This window comes from Gopherus flavomarginatus, chromosome 1, assembly GCF_025201925.1.
Source record: "Gopherus flavomarginatus isolate rGopFla2 chromosome 1, rGopFla2.mat.asm, whole genome shotgun sequence".
Classification (NCBI taxonomy): Eukaryota; Metazoa; Chordata; order Testudines; family Testudinidae; genus Gopherus; species Gopherus flavomarginatus.
The window spans coordinates 346,150,238-346,168,296 of NC_066617.1; the positions used below are offsets into that span (position 1 = coordinate 346,150,238).

Genomic DNA, 18,059 nt, shown 5'->3' on the forward strand with positions numbered 1-18,059 from the left:
CAAAAAATATTTTTATTCAGATTACTGTAATTTATTTACTCTCATAGAAATACCAGGTCTTTAGGGGTGGGAGCAGAAGGGGAGGAGCCTTAAAGCTAAAGGATGACTTCAAACGTAGTCATAATCCCAGTTCATGATACTTACCTTAGCTTGAAGTTAGGGTCGGAGGCTACAGTGTTTTTTTAAAGCCCTTACGCATGGCAGTTCCCGCATGTATTCTGGGCCTCCTATCAAGTATAAATACCTTATAATACTTCCTGATTACAGTGGACTACTGTGGAAGAATCAATGCAACAACAGTAGCCACACAATAGTGCTGCCATATGAATAATATATAGTTAAATTAGCAGCTTGATTTCATTATTTTTTGTCAAACTGATATTTTCCCCTGCAGATCTAATAGTAGGTCATGTAAATAACATGCTTTGCTGAATAGTAAACTGTCATTTCCACCAAGTTCCATCTCTCAAAATCCCAAGTGTGGAGAGTGCAAAACTACATCCTGCCAGACCTGGATTTGGTCATACAACCCATAGCTAATGTAATGGTTCCCAACATTTATTTGCTGGAGCCCTAAGAAGGGCTGTCAGATAGTGCTTCCATCCCTATGTCTCTATTCTATATTGTTTAGACCATACCCATTACTCTGGTATGTGGGTGCCTTACAGAGTGAAGGATAAACAGGAAGACCAGCATCTGTCCTATGAGATTTCTTCTCCATTCACCCTCTCGTATGGAAAAGTTATGTCTTTTTCTTTAACTACGAACCTGATTCACTGCTTCATTACTCCAGTTTTATACAGGTATAACTTCATTTCTGTGGATTTATTCCAGTGTAAAACAAGAGTAATGCTATTGTGAGTCCAGCCTTACCAAAAGAAAGCAACTGAAAAATTGGTGTGGTCAAGCTTGATAAGCCAGTTGAAGGGAATATTTTGACTGAACACTTCCATTAATTTGGGCATTTAAACAAATCCTACCCTGAAAATCCTAGACGGAGAGACTTAAATTAGCTGAGTATTTAGAAAGCTTGCACATAGCAAGTACAGATATTTCTACCCAAAAGAAAAGGTGGTTATTCTAATTATTCAAGGGGAAATAGTTAACTCTATCACATATAAGTGAACTGATATTTTCAGAAACAGATTAACTATTTAAATATAAACATTTTAATTAGAAAAGCTTGATATATTAACAGCAATATTTTTTGTTACAACATCAGACACTGAGATAAGTTTAAAAAACACCTTGTTTCAAGCAAGTTAATTTTTCACAGATATAATTAACATCTCTGAATAGCATACAGACTGTGCTCTTCACATAGTGCAGTAGAAAGTGACAGACACTGGGTATATCTAGGAGCTGGTGGTGTAACTTCCAGCTTGGATATACATACTTGCTCTAGCTCTGATTGAGATAGTGTGCTAAAAATAGAAGTATAGCCCTGGTGATGCAAGCAGCAGGTTGGGCTAGCCATCTGAGTACGATCACATCTGAAACATAGATATATACTTAAGCAGCTAGACCATCCTGCCACTTGCAATGCTGTAGTGACACTACTATTTGTAGGGTGTTAGCTTGATCACAGCTGGAAATTACACCTCCTTCTCTGATGTAGACATAGCCATTGTCTTCCCACTATCAAACTAAAGCAATCATTCAGATCCTGCAGTCCTAGTACAGAAATAACTTCCAGAATGTCACCAATACAACAAAAGTATTTTAGAGGTCTTTGTGACCAGTTGTTTGACCAATGTGAAGGCCAAAAGGTTGTTAAAACTAAGTCTACTTAACAAGATTGCTAGTTATTGACTTTCCCAGTCTGACTGGTAAAAGAGCTCAAGCAACAAAGCATCTCCTATTAAATCAACAGTTTTACTTTCACTAAAAAGAGAAAAAAGCCCAGTCATGAGAAAATGTCCTTTTCAGGAGATGAAGAAACCTTTTTTCCATTGTACTTGTGCTGTTCCTAAAAGCAGAATTGCACAATATCTTCAAACACAAAGTAGTAAGGATTCCAAAGCTTTGAAGTTAAGTTTGAAATTCATCCTTTTCAACAGGACTCCTTTGACACTGATGAATGCCATTTTTACAGTGTTATTTCCAGGTCATGACTCTTCATAAGCAGGAAGGCTATTTACTGTCGAGAGATCTGAACAGAGACTAACTAGCCCTGTATTTACATTCCTGAACTGGATATTAAAGGCGGTAAGAGGAAATGTAATCAGAAACTCAGTATTTGTTGCCTTCTCAATTAAAAGTAAGTCAGGGTATTATCTCATTTTTAAAATTTATTTAAACATTTTCAATTATTATCCAAACATTAAATCAAATGTGTATTTGAGGACTACACCTCTTAACCATTTTTATAACTGTTTATTTAAGAAAGTTTACAATAATTGCCATATAAATATTAGGAATAAAACATTAATATTACAACACTGGGATTATATTTTTGTTTAGAGAAACATTATGCAATGATGTAACAGTGAACATCTCTCTGTTTAGCAGGATGTTATCATATTACAAAGTGAGCCTCTTACCACCAGACTGTCTTGTTTCTGGTGATTTTATTAAATTGAATGAAACGACTGACTACTCCTATTTATCAAACCAGGTGTCTCTATCAAATATTAATATTCCAAAAAAATTGGACAGGCATGGTAGTTCTTTGCAGGCGAATATACATTGTCTGAGTATTGAATAAATAGTAATCAAGTATCTAAGCATCTGTTTGTCTTCTATTTTACTGGGGTATGTAACTGAAGGTTAATTTTTCCATAACAACATCCTCCCTTATTTTTTAGGACCACTCCTCTAATTTTGAACTGTGTTTCTTTTCTCAATGAGAGGCTATCAGTAGCCTGGAATCTAGAAGCACATGAGTGACTAATTCTTCATTTCTTTGAATGAGACCATTTCTACCATGAAGCCCCAACGATTTTTAATATTTCATTACTAATCACATCCTAATGCTCTCTAATGACTGGAAATGTCCATCATGAATATAATCTCCTCTTTCATCACAATTTCTCCAACATTTCCTCCATTCAATGTCTCTTTCCATTGCAAAGTACCACTGAAACAGGATCTTAAATAAATTTTCTTTTATTGTACTACAAACTGAAGTTTATGGTCATCTTCTTTTCCAGATCAAGGCCCATTCCTTTCAGGTAATTTGTCTATCCAAATCCTTTTCCTCTGGTGCATATATAAACTATATTGCTTTGTTAGGAAAGATGTCAGGAGGTCAGACTAAATAATCTTGTGGTCTTTTCTGCCCTTAAATTCTATGACTCTATTCAAAGATTGATATAAATTAGTTAGATTTTTTCTTTCCTAATTGACCAGAAGCCATTATTGTGTCTATGAAAGTTAGCTTTCTGTATAAAATAACTTTTCTAGAAAATTGCGACACATAAGCTGGGATAAGGTATTTAGGCTCCTAGCTTCCATTGCAGTTGTTCTCAACCCATGGCCCAATCAGCACACAGCTGCAACCCATGTGACAACGTCAGGGCCATACAGGTAGGATATATATTAGAGAGCTGCATATGCAGTCCACAGTAGTAAACAGATTGAGAACCACTGTTCCATTGATTTAAAAGGCAGTTAGGAGCCTAAATATCTTTGAGGATCTGAACCATAATGCCTAACTTGAAGGCACTGGTACCATGGGAGAGTGGGACAGTTAAAGATCAAGGCAGACAGAGACTGTCATAAACATCCTCCTTGTTTTAAGATCCAAGGAGTTTGGATCAGTGTGAAGCCTTTCAAGGCAACCCAGGGAGGGGAAAGTCTGGGGGGAAAAGGAGGGGGATGGTTAATTTCTCCTTGTTTTAAGACCCAAGGTTCCCCAGGGAAGGTTTTGGGGGAACAGAAAATGTGCCAGACACTAAATTCTGGCTGGTGGCAGCGTACCAGATTTAAGCTAGTAATTAAGCTTAAAAGTGTTCATGCAGGTCCCCACTTTTTGTACCCTAAAGTTCAAAGTGGGGGAAAAAACCTTGACAGAGACATTCCAGAACCAGTGGATATGAAAAGGGTATAGCTGATCTCTGACTTGCTTCTTGTATCAGGCAGGGCATCAACCTCCCAAAAATACAAATAGTAATCCACTGTAAGCAAGTACTGTTTTTCCTTGAAGGTAAATAAGTCCACTCCCACTTTCTCTTATGGTCAGGTGGGCAGCTCATGTGGTAAGTCTCATTCTGCAAGTGGTTATCACATAAACAACAGGTGTCACATCCTTCTATCAAATGTATTCATTCCTGGCCAGTAAACATATGCTTGAGCCTGTCTAAGACAGCTGTCATGCCCAGCTGTAGGCATATTTTTTTATGACATCCCAGTGCAATGAGGTGGGGACAATAGCTCTCCTCCTCAAAATATAATTATATCCTGCACACTCAGCTCATCTTTAATTTGAAAATATGGTTCTGCTCCTACCAGTAGTTAGCTTTTGTCTTCTGGCCACCCTGCTAGTACTGCTGTCTTGACTGCCTGTAATTGGATTTTTTTCATAATGTCTTTGATTTCCATCATCTTAACCTAGTAGATAGTGCAGCAAGTTAATGGATTTAATATCCTGATTCCTCTTCCCCCAACTCCCTGGTGCTGGGAATATATGACCTGCTCAGGGCGTCAGCTAACACCAGTAATTGTTCTGAACAACATCTGATCTCCACCTGATAGTGCTGGAGGTGCATCAACATGAACTGCAATCTCTTTGGAGCACTAAGAATGGACTTTGCCATAACTGTCTCTAGGAATTTTGTGGTCTGACTGCACTATTAATGAGTGATCATAAGTGTGCTGATGGAATCACTTAACCCCAAATACAACAACCACAAACTCTTTTTCTATTTGGGCATACCCATGTTCAATCTCTGACAGGGCTCTGTGGGCATAAGCGACCGGCTACTCCTGTAAAAGAGCTACACCCAAACCTTTCTCCAGTGCATCGTACTGGAGTGTCAGTGGCTCTTCTAGCATCTGATATAATTTATTTCAGTATGTTAAATGCTTGCTGTTGGGAGCTGCACACTCAGCATCCTGCCTTGTGAGTTGATGTATTGGTTCCACTGCTGCAGACAGGAAGGGAGAAAAACTGGACAGAAAATGTATCATTTCTATGAGCTGAATCCCTTTTATATTCACTGGCGTAGGCATGCCTCTGACTGCTTTGATCTTGTTAGAATTTGCTTTCAGTTCCATTGCTGTGAGCAGATGTCCCAAAATATATCATCTCATGCTCTCTGAGTTGCATTTTTCTGGCTGAGTTTTATGTTCTTGTCCTTGTATTGCTGCAGAAAAGCCTGGAGTTTTCTGTCATGGTCTTATTCAGCTTCTGTTTCGTTGCTCTGTTCACCTATACTGAGGATATCATCTGCAATTATTTTAACACAGGCAGTCATTCCAGGGTCCCATCTAGAACATGTTGGGTGCTAGGCTTATGCCCACCAGCATTCACAGCCATCTGTAGCATTAAATGGTGTTGCAAAGGTGTCAGCATGTTGGACTTTTTATCCAGGCTTATGTGCCCAAACCCATTTCTCACATCATATACCATAACGATTCTGGCTTTGGAAAGTGCTGGCAAAATTTTATCAATTGTGGGCAATAGATAGTGGCATCTTTTCAATGCCTGGTTCACTGGCTTTGGGTCTCTGCAGATGTGCAATTTGCCTGTTGGCTTCTTTACCACCACCATGCTGCTTACCCAGTTCTAGGGGCTTCTGCAGGTTCTATGACACTCATGCTCTGCAGACTTTCGAGCTCCTTCAGTACTGGATGGCACAGTGTCACTGCAATTTTCCTTTTGTGGTAAGCATACAGGTTCCACTGTGGGGTCTACTTCCGGTCGCAGTTTCCTTTGAGGCACTCATCGCCTTTGAAAGCATCCCCATATGCTTTTAAAATTGTCTCCATTGTCCATGGAACGCCCCCTTTTGCTTCTTGCACTGCAGCTATAAAATTCTGACACTAGATCCTGATCAGATCCATGGCTTCTATAGCTGTATACCCCAAGAGAGGTCTGGAGAGCTTACCAGCCACAACCACAAACATCAGATACCATCTGTTACTTTTCAGGTTAGTTACTTAGAGGTCACATATTCCTATAGGCTACATCAGCGATTGGCAACCTTTGGTCCATGGCCCGCCAGGGTAAGCACCCTGGTAGGCTGGGCTGATTTGTTTACCTGCCGCGTCCACAAGTTCAGCTGATTACGGCTCCCACTGGCCATGGTTCACCGCTCCAGGCCAGTGGGGGCAACGGGAAGCAGCGGCCAGTATATCCCTAGGCCCATGCCACTTCCCGCAGCCCCATTGGCCTGGAGCGGCGAACCGTGGCCAGTGAGAGACGCGATCAGCTGAACCTGTGGATGCGGCAAGTGAACAAATCAGCCCGGCCCACTAGGGGGCTTATCCTGGTGGGCTGCATGCCAAAGATTGCCGATCCCTGGGCTACATTATGCTCCCACTGTACATTAGCAGACTGCACCTTCCTTTTGTAATGAGTGTCTTTGAGTCCAGTTTACACTGAGGAATCACACTGCAGGAAGCCGCACCATCTAGCTGAAATCGCATAGGGCATTTCACTATTAACAAAGTTGCATGTACAGAAGTTGGTGTTGTCCTTTGTTTCCTTTGTGTCCCAGCAGCCTGAACCTGATATGCTCTTAGACTCATGTCATCATTGCTGTCCATTTCTCTCTTGTATAAGTCTGACTGAATCTTTGAGACCTTCCTCTGCTCTTGCATACACTGACAAAATGGCTCAAATTGCCATATGCAATACTGTCCTAGCTCAGGGCACTGCTCCTTTACCAGCTCATGCTTTCTCCCAAAGTAAATGCATCTCACTATGGGTATGATCGTCTGGCCACCTGCTCTCCTTTTCTGTTGTCTCATCTCATGTACTTTTTGGGGTATAGTGCCTCCTAGGGCTTTCGTCCTGTCATTTGTGGCTTCCAGTGCATGCCCCATATTTAAGCATCTGTCTAATATGGGATCATCTTCGTTGAGCAGTCGCTCCCACAGGTGGTGATCCCAACTGCCACAGTCCTGACTAAGGAAGTCTGTCTAGTCCCCATATATATATAAAACAGTAGCAAAGGGGTCTATCTCCACACTCCTTCAGACTGGTCTCCAGTGAAAAACTTGTGTTGCTCCACAGTTTCATTTTGCTGTGGAGAGCAACAGGTCTCCAGGGCTCCTAGGACTGCAGTGAGGCTGGAGGCAATGGTGAGCTTCAAAGTGGTGCAGATTTCTCTGCCTTGTTCCCCAATAAGATAAAATAATAGTTTAACTTTCCTGCTGTTCTCATTCTCCTCCATGGCCAGGATTGCACATTGATTAGCTAGTATTTTTGATAAAATCTTTGTATCGTGATTCAGCAGTGATATGGCCTATAAGAGATGCATAAAGATAAGGTCTTTTCCAACTTTAGGGAGACCAACAGTAGCTTCTTTCATAGATTGTGGAAGTTCCTCGACAATTAAAGGTACCCCTCAATATAAATATCTTGAAAAATGTAGCTGAAAGTCAATCAGGTCCTGGAGTTTTATCACTTTTTCTTCTTCTGTTACTTCTTTCTCTAAAGGTTCTTTACCAATTTTATACATCTTTAGCAAGCCTGCTGTATTTCTAGATAATTTGAATACCTTCAGAGCTTGGAGTATCTGAAGTATAAATACCTTTATAAAAAGCAGCAAAAGTGACACATTTCATTAGGATGAACAACTATCTTTTGCTGATTGTTTTGCTACTGAATGCCTTTACAGTTCGAAGCCAATAACTTATCACTTTTATTTCCTTTTTTGTAAAACATCCGTATAATTAATGACTTTTTCAGTAGTCTGTCATCAACATATGCAATTCCCCCCTAATATTAATGAATTATCTATTTACTTTTTTTGAAACTTTTTTTTTCCACGGGGAAAATTTGGTGGGTGCTCTGCACCAATCGGCAGCTCCCCAACCTTCCCCTCTGCCTCAGCTCACCTCCGCCTCTGCTTCGCCTCTTCCCCTGAGTGTGTCGTGAGCCCGCTTTTCCCCTTGGCTCCCAGTGCTTGCGCTGCGAAACAGCTGTTTCATGGTGGCACGTGCAGGCAGGGAGGGGGGAAGAGGGAGAATGCAGTGTGCACAGGGGAAAAGGTGGGGCTGAGGCAGGGATTTGGGGAGGAGTTCAATAGGGGCAGGGAGGGGGCAGATTTGGGGTGCGGACTTTGGGGAAGGTGTTGGAATGGGGGCAGGGCAGGAGTGGAGTCAGGGCGGAGCCAGAGGGCATGAGTACCGGGAAAAATTGGCACCTATGTGTTCTTATATGATGCTGTGGGTACTGCCTAAGGAGTTCTAGACATCATTTGGGCCTCCTGTCTCCACAGTTTAAAGAGGTAGCTGATAAGAGTCAGTTGAGAGTCCCTGTTTTGTTCAGTGATCACTAGAGCTGAAGTCACTGATAACCAGGTCTGGGTGCTGAACCCTAGACCTGCTGTGGGACAGTGTTGAACTGAAAGTGACTGCACAGATTGCACTAGCAATGAGGTTCCCCACTATCTGCTGAAGTCATTGAGAGCTGGATTATGTGTTGGAACTTCAGAATGTTATGTCATGGTAGAGAAGCAGGTGGCAAAGTGAACGATGTAGCAGAATGAACAGCGGCAGCCGTGGGCAGCAATGGCAAAGGGAACGGCAGCAACTGTGAGGCAGTTGCAGCAGTGGCTGCAGCAGCAGAGGCATTGCTCGATGCCTTCACCCTCTCTGGGGTGGGAGGTGAACCTCTGTGAATGCACCTCTGAACTCTGGGTCTCCACTAACCAAGGACAGCAACTGTGAGTGGGTACAACAGGGGCGGGGGGGGCGTTAGGTGTTAAGGGACATTTGTTTGTTGGGCTTTCACACTACAAAGTGAGAAACTGAAGCAAAGAACCATGCCCAACATACTGTGAGGTGGGTGTTTGCCTATCGTCACATGCTTTCGAATTATGGTTGTGGTGTTTTGCCAAATTAATGTTGGGTCCCCTTTCCCCTTTTAATCAAAGTTCATTTTGTTGTAAACAGACTTAATGCTTGTGAGAGGGGAAGTATTACCCCTTAGAAGCACCCAGCAGTGTTATTTTGTTTTCCCAGATTGCTTGGTGGGATGTTGAGCCAGTTCTATTTTGTGTTGTTAAGAGAAACCACTAGACTAGAACCTGGCCCTTGTTGTTGCCAATTTGCCCTGTTGTTGTTGCCCTGGCAGAAGGGTTACAGATGTAAATGGTAGAATTACATATAATAACGCAGAAAAGGCAGAAGTATTCAATGAATATTTCTGTTCAGTATTTGGGTAAAGACTGATAATATAGTCTCACCATACGATGATGATAACACTCTGTTCCACTAGTATCTCAGACGGATGTTAAACAACAGCTGCTAAAGTTAGACATTTTTTAATCCGCAAGTCCAGATAACATGCATCCAAGAGTTTTAAAAGAACTGGCTGAGAAGCTAGACAGTTTTTATTGATTTTCAATAAGTCTTGGAACACTGGGGAAGTTCCAATAGACTGGAAGAAAACTAATGTTGTGCCAATATTTAAAAAGGATAAAGAGGTTGACCTAGGTAATTATTGGCCTGTCAGTCTGACATTGATCCTGTGCAAGATAATGGAATAGCAGATAAAGGATTCAATTAATAATTAAAGAAGGGTAACATAATTAATGCCAATCAACGTTGGTTTATGGCAAATAGATCATGTCAAACTAAATTATTTTTTATGAGATTACATGTTTGGTTGATAGAAGTAATAGTGTTAATGTAATATACTCAGATTTCTGTAATGCATTTGACTGTACACATGACATTTTGATTAAAATATAGAATTATATATAATTAACATGGCACATATTAAATGGATTAAAATCTGGCTAACTGATAGGTCTCAAAATGTAACTATAAACAGCAAATCATCATGGAACGGGTGTGCTTCTAGTGGGTCCCTCAAGGATTGGTTCTTGGCCCTATCATTTGTATTAATGACCTGGAAGAAAACATAAAATCATCACTGATAAAGTTTGTAGATGACACAAAATTGGGGGAATGGTAAATAATGAAGAGGACAGGTCACTGATTCAGAGCAATCTGGATTACATGGTAAACTGAGTGCAAGCAAACAACGTGTGTTATGTTCACATCTAGGATCAAGGAATGTAAGCCTTACTTGATGGGGGGCTATATTCTGGGAAGCAGTGACTCTGAAAAAGATTTGGGGCTTATGGTGGATTATCAGCTGAACATGAGCTCTCAGTGTGATACTGTGGCCAACATGCTCTCACTCCCTTGATGAATAAACAGGGGAATCTCGAGCAGGAATATAGAGGTTATTTTACCTCCGTTTTTGGCACTGCTGCAACTGCTGCTGGGAGTACTGTGACCACAATTCAAGAAGGATGTAGAGAAATTGGAGAGGGTTCAGAAAAGAGACAAAAAATGATTAAATGATTAGAAAACCTGGTTTATAGTGACAGAATAAGTCTATTTAGCTTAACAAAGAGAAGGTTAAGGGGTGACTTGATTACAGTTTATAAGTAATTACATGGGGACAAATATTTACTAATGGGCTCTTCAGTCTAGTAGAGAAAGGTATAACAGGATCCAATGGCTGGCAGTTGAAGCTAAACCAATTCAGACTGAAAATAAGGTGTACACTTACTGTGAGCATGATTAACCATTGGAACAATTTACCAAGAGTCATGGTGGATTCTCCGTCACTGACAAACATTTTAAATCGAGATTGGATATTTTTCAAAAATATATGCTCTGGGATTATTTGGGGGAAGTTCTATGGCCTGTGTTATACAGGAGGAAAGAGTAGATGATCACTATTGTCCTATCTGTCTTGAATCCATGAACCTGTAATTGAGGCCCCCTTACTGAAAACTTCCTGCACCAACAGTCCCTGTACAATACAGCTATGGGCTGTTTAGATTCAGCACCTCAGCTGAACCCATATGTTGTGGTATCACATAGAGAGAGAGGCTGTGAGGTAACCAGGGCACAACCCATTTAAATTGTGCAGTAAATTACGCATCGGTAAATTGATGTAATTTACTTGACGACAGAATGGAAGGATGGGGCTGCACCAGAAAAAGCAAATTGTGTGTGTGTGTGTGTGTGTGTGTGCAGGCTGTTTACTTTATTCTGCTTAAATCCCACCTTTCCACACTCTGTGTAATTTTTCATCAGCCTCCTGTACTAAATCTGCCAGCAAAAATGCCAGCTTTGGATAGTGGTTTGTACCATGGACAACTTTCCACTATGAATACCCATTCAGCTTTCCACATAAACCACAAAATATCTTTCAGACTGTAACAACTTTTGTTTACTACTGAACTGGGTCAGAATTAGATTAGCAAACTTTAACTAGGTCACCCTCTCTTTTGAATCCCTTCACTACTTCACTCTTCTCTATCGTATAAAACATAAGTTTCTTGTCTTCATTTTCAAGTCTTTCAAGACCTATCCCTATCTTACCTATCCTCTCTCATTCAGTATTAAAAGGTTAACTCCAACCTCAAATTGGTCCATGATGTCAGCCTCTATCATACACTTGTTAAATTTTCAAACAAGCACCCTCATCCTAGGGACAAGCTCCCAGTAAACATCTGCAAAACCAACTCATTATCCTCCTTCAAACTCTCCTTTGCCATGGAGTCTACAAAAACATTGTCAACAGTCAGGCTGCTCAGGTGCTGAGACCACAGCCTACCATGCTGACCATAATGTCTCATTGTTTCTTTGTATCCCCCATCTGCCTGTATCAATCTGTGGTCTCTTGTCGCATGCTTAGACTATAAACTCTTTGGGGCAGGGATTATCTTTTTGATCTGTGTTTGTACAGCACCTAACACAATGGGGACCGGCTCTATGACTGGGGATTCTAGGCACTATGATAATACATACAATGATAATAATTAATAACCTATTACCAATGACCACACCTCTCTCTTCTAATTCGATGATAGTTGATTCTACCCGCTAGTCATGCCCCTCTCTTCAATCACCAATTCTGTTCATTCTCCTTCTCATCCAGGTTTCTAGACAGTTTGTATAATTTTCCTAATGTTTGCTAATAGACATAACAAGAACCTGTTTGTCCTTATTCTTTATAATAGTTAAATTTTTAATTTAGAAATGGAAATTAGAGCCTAAAACTTTGTAAAAATGCTGTGTCCAGAAAACCATTCTTTCCTTTTTGTCCTCTCTCCTCATTATACTTAGATTTTGCAGACATCTGGATCATTACCTACGATATTATATATGTAAATGTGAACCAAAGCCTATGCAAAACAACATAGGTTAAGGACAGTTTCATCTTAAATCATAAGTTCACTTGTCTTTAGATATTTAAACCAGATACTAGAATGTTAATGTATTTTTCCTTTATTATAGCTTTTAAAAAAGGAATAATGTAATCTGATTATTAATACAACAGTCCAGGGATCAGCAACCTTTGGCACATGGCCTGTCAGGAAAATCTGCTGGTGGGCCGGGACGGTTTGTTTACCTGCAGCGTCCGCAGGTTCGGTCGATCGCAGCTCTTGCTGGCCATGGTTCGCCATTCCAGGCCAATGGGGGCTGCAGGAAGCAGCCTGGGCCAAGGAATGTGCTGGCCACTGCTTCCCACAGCCCTCTTTGGCCTGGAACTATGAACCATGGCCATTGGGAGCTGCGATTTGTCAAACCTGTGGACGCTGCAGGTAAACAAACAGTTCCAGCCCGCCAGCGGATTTCCCTGACAGGCCATTTGCCAAAGGTTGCTGATCCCTGCAACAGTCCATCAGGATCTGCTACTATTAAGTTCTATTAAATTTAGGCTTGGATGGATTAGATTTTTATGTGAAAATATCAGTAAACATTGATTTCACCATACATACACAAACTGATGAAAAAATATTTCCATCTATGATAATCTAAATTTCCAGATAGGCAAAGTAAGAAAAATGTTGCTTGAGAATTTATTAGAGTTCTGATTTAAGAATATTTACATTGTATATTTTGACATTTGATGTTGACAATTCATGTTTCAATGGATTAACTTTTAACAGTTCAGGGTTTAACTTTTTGAATCTCAAAATCCACCATCATAAAACAATTACTGTCAGGTTCCTCTACAATTTCCCACAATTTGAAAATCTAAATTGATTAAAAAAGGCTTAAAATGCATAATTTTGTACAAATGTGAAAATTTAAATAGATACAAATCAAAACATTTAAAAATAAACATCAGTATTATCTGTCAAAATTTTAAAAAAATCAAATTCTCCAAAACCTAATCGCATTAGTCAGAGCTCAGTTACTTAACAGTTACACTCCTTCCATCATCCATACACATACATGGATAGATAATCTGTGTATTTTGAGTGTTTGTAGCAGTAAAATAATCTTCATTATTTTGCTAACCCTTATACAATTTGTCTTGCTAAAGTTCAGGGAATATTCTTTTTTCCCTAGTATACTGATGGCTAAGTGTACACTGTGCTAGTCCCAGTAACTATGCATATTAAAATCTTTAAGAAAGAGCAGTATCTGCTTTTTACGACAGCAATATTTTGGCTGATGGATTTTTTTTTATCGCCAAAGGAATTAGTTTATAATATGGCTAAAAATGTGCGAACTTCCAACTTTTAAGTCAAAACTGCTTTTTATGTGAAGTGAATTACTGCAAAAATGTCTGAAATCTCAACCAAAGCCGTTAAACCACCAGTTGATAAAATAAAGTAAAAAATTTGTCAGATTTATTAGCGAGGAGAGCAAATTTGACCTTTAAAGAATCCTTCCAATTAATTTTAAAATATAGTCTAAAAAAATAAATTTTATTTAAGAAAAACAGTTAAGGTTGTTGTGTGACATCACCATATTTACCTATCAGATCATTTACAAAATCCAAGCACTTATAAGCAAAGAAAAATAATTCAAGACATATTAAACCATATATGTAACATATTACATTTTTAACGTATTCTATACAAAACATAAATAAGTTATTCTTAACAAGTGTAAACAAACACCTTTTTCAGTACAACACAATCTTTATTCTGACCCATGGCATTTTTAATGTGTTATATTGATTTTTGTATAATTTTAAGGAATACTTTTACTTTTAAAGTATTATTAATTATATTTATAAACAGAATATTTTTATAAAACAGTTATAATTACTTGAGATTAACAATGCTGTATATGTTGCTTTATAGGAAAACATAACATTTTTTATTTATAAATTATGGGCCAAATCATCAATTTGTTGCCTAACCCATAATAAAGGGTGGTGCTTTGTTGTGCTGCTCCTGGGAAACCACAGTAAGTCACAATCTTTCTCTTGGTTTTTCTGCTGCTCTGGGAAGGGAATAAACTATCCAGGTCTCTATACTGGCAGTATATTTTCCCTGATGTGTCAACTTAACTACACCATATGTGGAATCAAGGTTCGACCCACCTGGGTGAGGGAAGGGACAGAGTGGTTCTGCAAAGCCTGCTTCCCTTGCATGCAAAAAGCGGAGGTATGTGGCACTAGTGGAAAAGAGTTAAAGGATCCCTTACGACCCCCCTGCTCCCTTCTAGCAGCGAGCAGGATGGGCCATAGTCTGGCTATATGTATATGTACTTGTATGTGAAGCTGATAAATGTCTCATTAATGTGTACATATATAGGGCCAGATTCTATCATCCTTATGTTAAGTAGTACAGTGCTTTGCAATAAATCCCATTGATTTAAATGGTATTATTTGTGTCAGAAACTAAGTAAGAAGTTCAAGTCTGACCCATGTTTATATTTCTTCTTTAGAAAGGTTGTGTATTGAGATTACAGATGAAATAATTGTAGTTATTTTGTGTCAGAGTTAAGACTGTTCTGTTGTGATAAAAAGAGCATTTCTCAATATTGGATCAAAATACTGTGTTTATGTTTACTATGTAGGCAACCTAAGATTAATTATATCTTTAACTTTTCATTTCCTTGCTCTTAAGAGCTTGGGTTTTGTAAATGATGTGATCGGTATCTATACTACTGTGGCTTACCAACTTTAACTGTTCTTTTAAAAATAATTTTAAGAAAATTCTTAGGGCTTCCAAAAATAACTCATATATCTTTCTTTTGTCCACATAAATTAAACTAGTTTTAAAAATTTAAATAAATGACAGACCAGGCATCAGATTATTAAATTACCATGGAGTGAGCTGTACTGCCCTACCTAATAGTGACTACTACTTCTCCATAATATACATAGAAAAAAGCAATGAAGGGCCTGGGAGAAGAATTATCTTAAAACTTTACTACCCCATGTTCTACATCTTTTAAAAAAACAACAAAAATTCAATTCCATAAGGGCTCCAACCCCCAAAACAGAAGTCAGTGCTTACCCAACCACAAATTCTTCCTGCAACACTTGCAATCTCTGCTCCATTTCCCCCTCTATATTGTTCTTTTAAACTGTCAAAAGCAAACAATGAAATAAAATAACTTAGACTTTTATGTGTATACTTATACAGACATTCACTACATGTGGAGTGTTTCAACTTTTCTTTAATTTTGTAACTTTTCAGTTGGAAATACCCCACACACACTGAATTGTGGAGTAGCTCTGTGGAATATCTCATAGTGAGGATGGCGCTGGGATCTGGAGTAACCCCAGCTCTGTGACAGCAGCCGTTGGAGTTGATGCAACACTGGGGTTTAGAGGAGCCTCGGCTCTGTTGGGTGGTGGCTCTGAGGTAACTCTAGGGATAGAGCAGACCCCGCTCCATGGTAGAGATGGTATGTCAGTTGGGTTTGGATCAACTCCAGCTGTGTGGTGGCAGCACAAGCTAGAGAGAAGCAACAAACCTGGGGTTTAGAGAAACTCCAGTCCTGTGGTGGCAATAGCTGGAGTGAGTGTGAAATTTGGGCTTGGCGCAGTCCTAGCTCTACAGCACTGAATTGCAAAAGTCCTGACACTAGGGTTCAGAGAAGGGCTGTCAAGCAATAAAAAATATTAATTGTGATTAATCGCATGATTAATTGTGCTGTTAAACAATTTAGAATACCTTTTATTTAAATATTTTGGATGTCTTCCACATTTTCAAATATATTGATTTCAATTTCAACACAGAATACAAAGTGTACATTGCTCACTTTATTTTTTTAAATAAATATTTGCACTGTAAAAATAAAATTCACTTAATATAAGTACTGTAGTGCAATCTCTTTATCATGAAAGTTGAACTTACAAATGCAGAATTATGCACAAACAATAACTGCATTAAAAAAAAAACAATGTAAAACTTTAGACCCTACAAGTCCATTCAGTCCTACTTCTTCAGCCAATTGCTCAGACAAACAAGTTTGTTTACACATGCAGGAGACAATGCTGCCTGCTTCTTGTTTACATTGTCACCTGAAAGTTGGAACAGGTGTGGCACTATTGTAGCTAGCATTGCAAAATATTTACGTGCCAGATGCACAAAAGTTGGAACAGGCATGGCACTATTGTAGCCAGCATTGAAAGATATTTACGTGCCAGATGCACTTAAGATTTATATGTTCCTTCATGCTTCAACCACCATTTCAGAGGATATGATTCCATGCTGATGATAGGTTCTGCCCACTAACAATTCAAAGCAGTGCAGACCGACACATGTTCATTTTCATCATCTGAGTCAGATTGCCACCAGCAGAAGGTTGATTTTCTTTTTGGGTAGTTTGGATTCTGTAGTTTCTGTATTGGAGTGTTGATCTTTTAAGACCTTGTCCATCTCAGATTTTGGAAGGCACTTCAGGTTCTTAAACTCTGAATTGAGTGCTAGACCTATCTTTAGAAATCTCACATTAGTACCTTCTTTGTATTTTGTCAAATCTGCCATGAAAGTCTTCTTAAAATGAACAACATGCTGGGTCACCATCCGAGACTGCTATAACATGAAATATATAGCAGAATGCGGGTAAAACACAGAGCAGAATACATACAATTCTCCCTCAGAGAGTTCAGTCACAAATTTAATTAACAGGCTATTTTTTTAACAAGCATCATCAGCATGGAAATATGTCCTCTGGAACGGTGGCTGAAGCGTGAATGGGCATATGAATGGGTAGCATATCTGGCATGTAAATACCTTGCAATGCTGGCTACAAAAGTGCCATGGGAACGCCTGTTCTCACTTTCAGGTGACATCATAAATAAGAAGCGGATAGCATTATTTCCTGAAAATGTAAACAAATTCATTTGTCTTAGCGATTGGCTGAACAAGAAGTAGGACTGAGTGGACTTGTAGGCTCTAAAGTTTTACATTGTTTTGTTTTTGATTACAGTTATGTAACCAAAAAAATCTACGTTTGTAAGTTGCACTTTCATGATAAAGAGATTTCACTACAGCATTTGTATAAGGTGAATTGAAAAATATTATTTCTTTTATAATTTTTAAGTGCAAATATTTAATACATTTAAGCTGGTATTCTATTGTTTAACAGTGTGATTAAAACTGATAAATCATGATTAATTATTTTAATCGCAATTAATTTTTTTTAGTTAATCGTGTGAGTTAACTGTGATTAATTGACAGCACTAGTTCAGAGCATACCTGGATTCACAGGACACTCAGGCACTTGGAGTGGGTCCAAAATCTGAATTCAGAGAAGCCCTGAATTCATGGTGGTGGCAGCAGCATGACAATAGGGTTTAGAATAGCCCCATCTATGTGGAGTCAAGGACGAGACACAGCAAAAGTAACACTTGCGTGTGGAGTTGACCCAGCACCATGATAAAGGTGGATCAAAGAAGGAGTGAAAACAGGGTGTAGAGGAGGTCCAGATGGAGTGAATGTGCCACTGGGGTGCAGAGCAGCCAATGCAGAGCATCACTGACTCTGTGGGACCAGGTATCAGTCAGAGTGAGGCTGATATTGGCATGGGGAGGGGGCAGGCCTAGCTCTGTGGGAACAGGAAACAGTCAGAGTGAAGCTAGCACTGGCATGGGGGGCAAAGTGAGGCTGACACTGGCATGGTGGCATCCCTGGTTCTGTGGGGGGTGGGACCAATCA

General features: G+C 39.4%; 1 protein-coding gene across 5 annotated transcripts in view; it reads right to left on the minus strand.

Moving 5' to 3' along the window:
- The window catches only part of DEUP1 (deuterosome assembly protein 1), an 84,273-nt gene that overhangs the window by 61,537 nt on the left and 4,677 nt on the right, over window positions 1-18,059 (minus strand). For 3 of the 5 annotated variants that reach the window (XM_050941231.1, XM_050941220.1, XM_050941259.1), the window contains exon 2: window positions 15,408-15,477. The exons of 1 other annotated variant lie outside the window; for it this stretch is intronic. In XM_050941231.1, coding sequence (XP_050797188.1) covers window positions 15,408-15,451 — 44 coding nt within the window. In that variant the 5' untranslated portion in view covers window positions 15,452-15,477. Of the gene's footprint in view, window positions 1-13,911; window positions 13,928-15,407; window positions 15,478-18,059 lie in introns of those variants that run through there. One more of the 5 variants, XM_050941249.1, reaches the window with a different exon arrangement.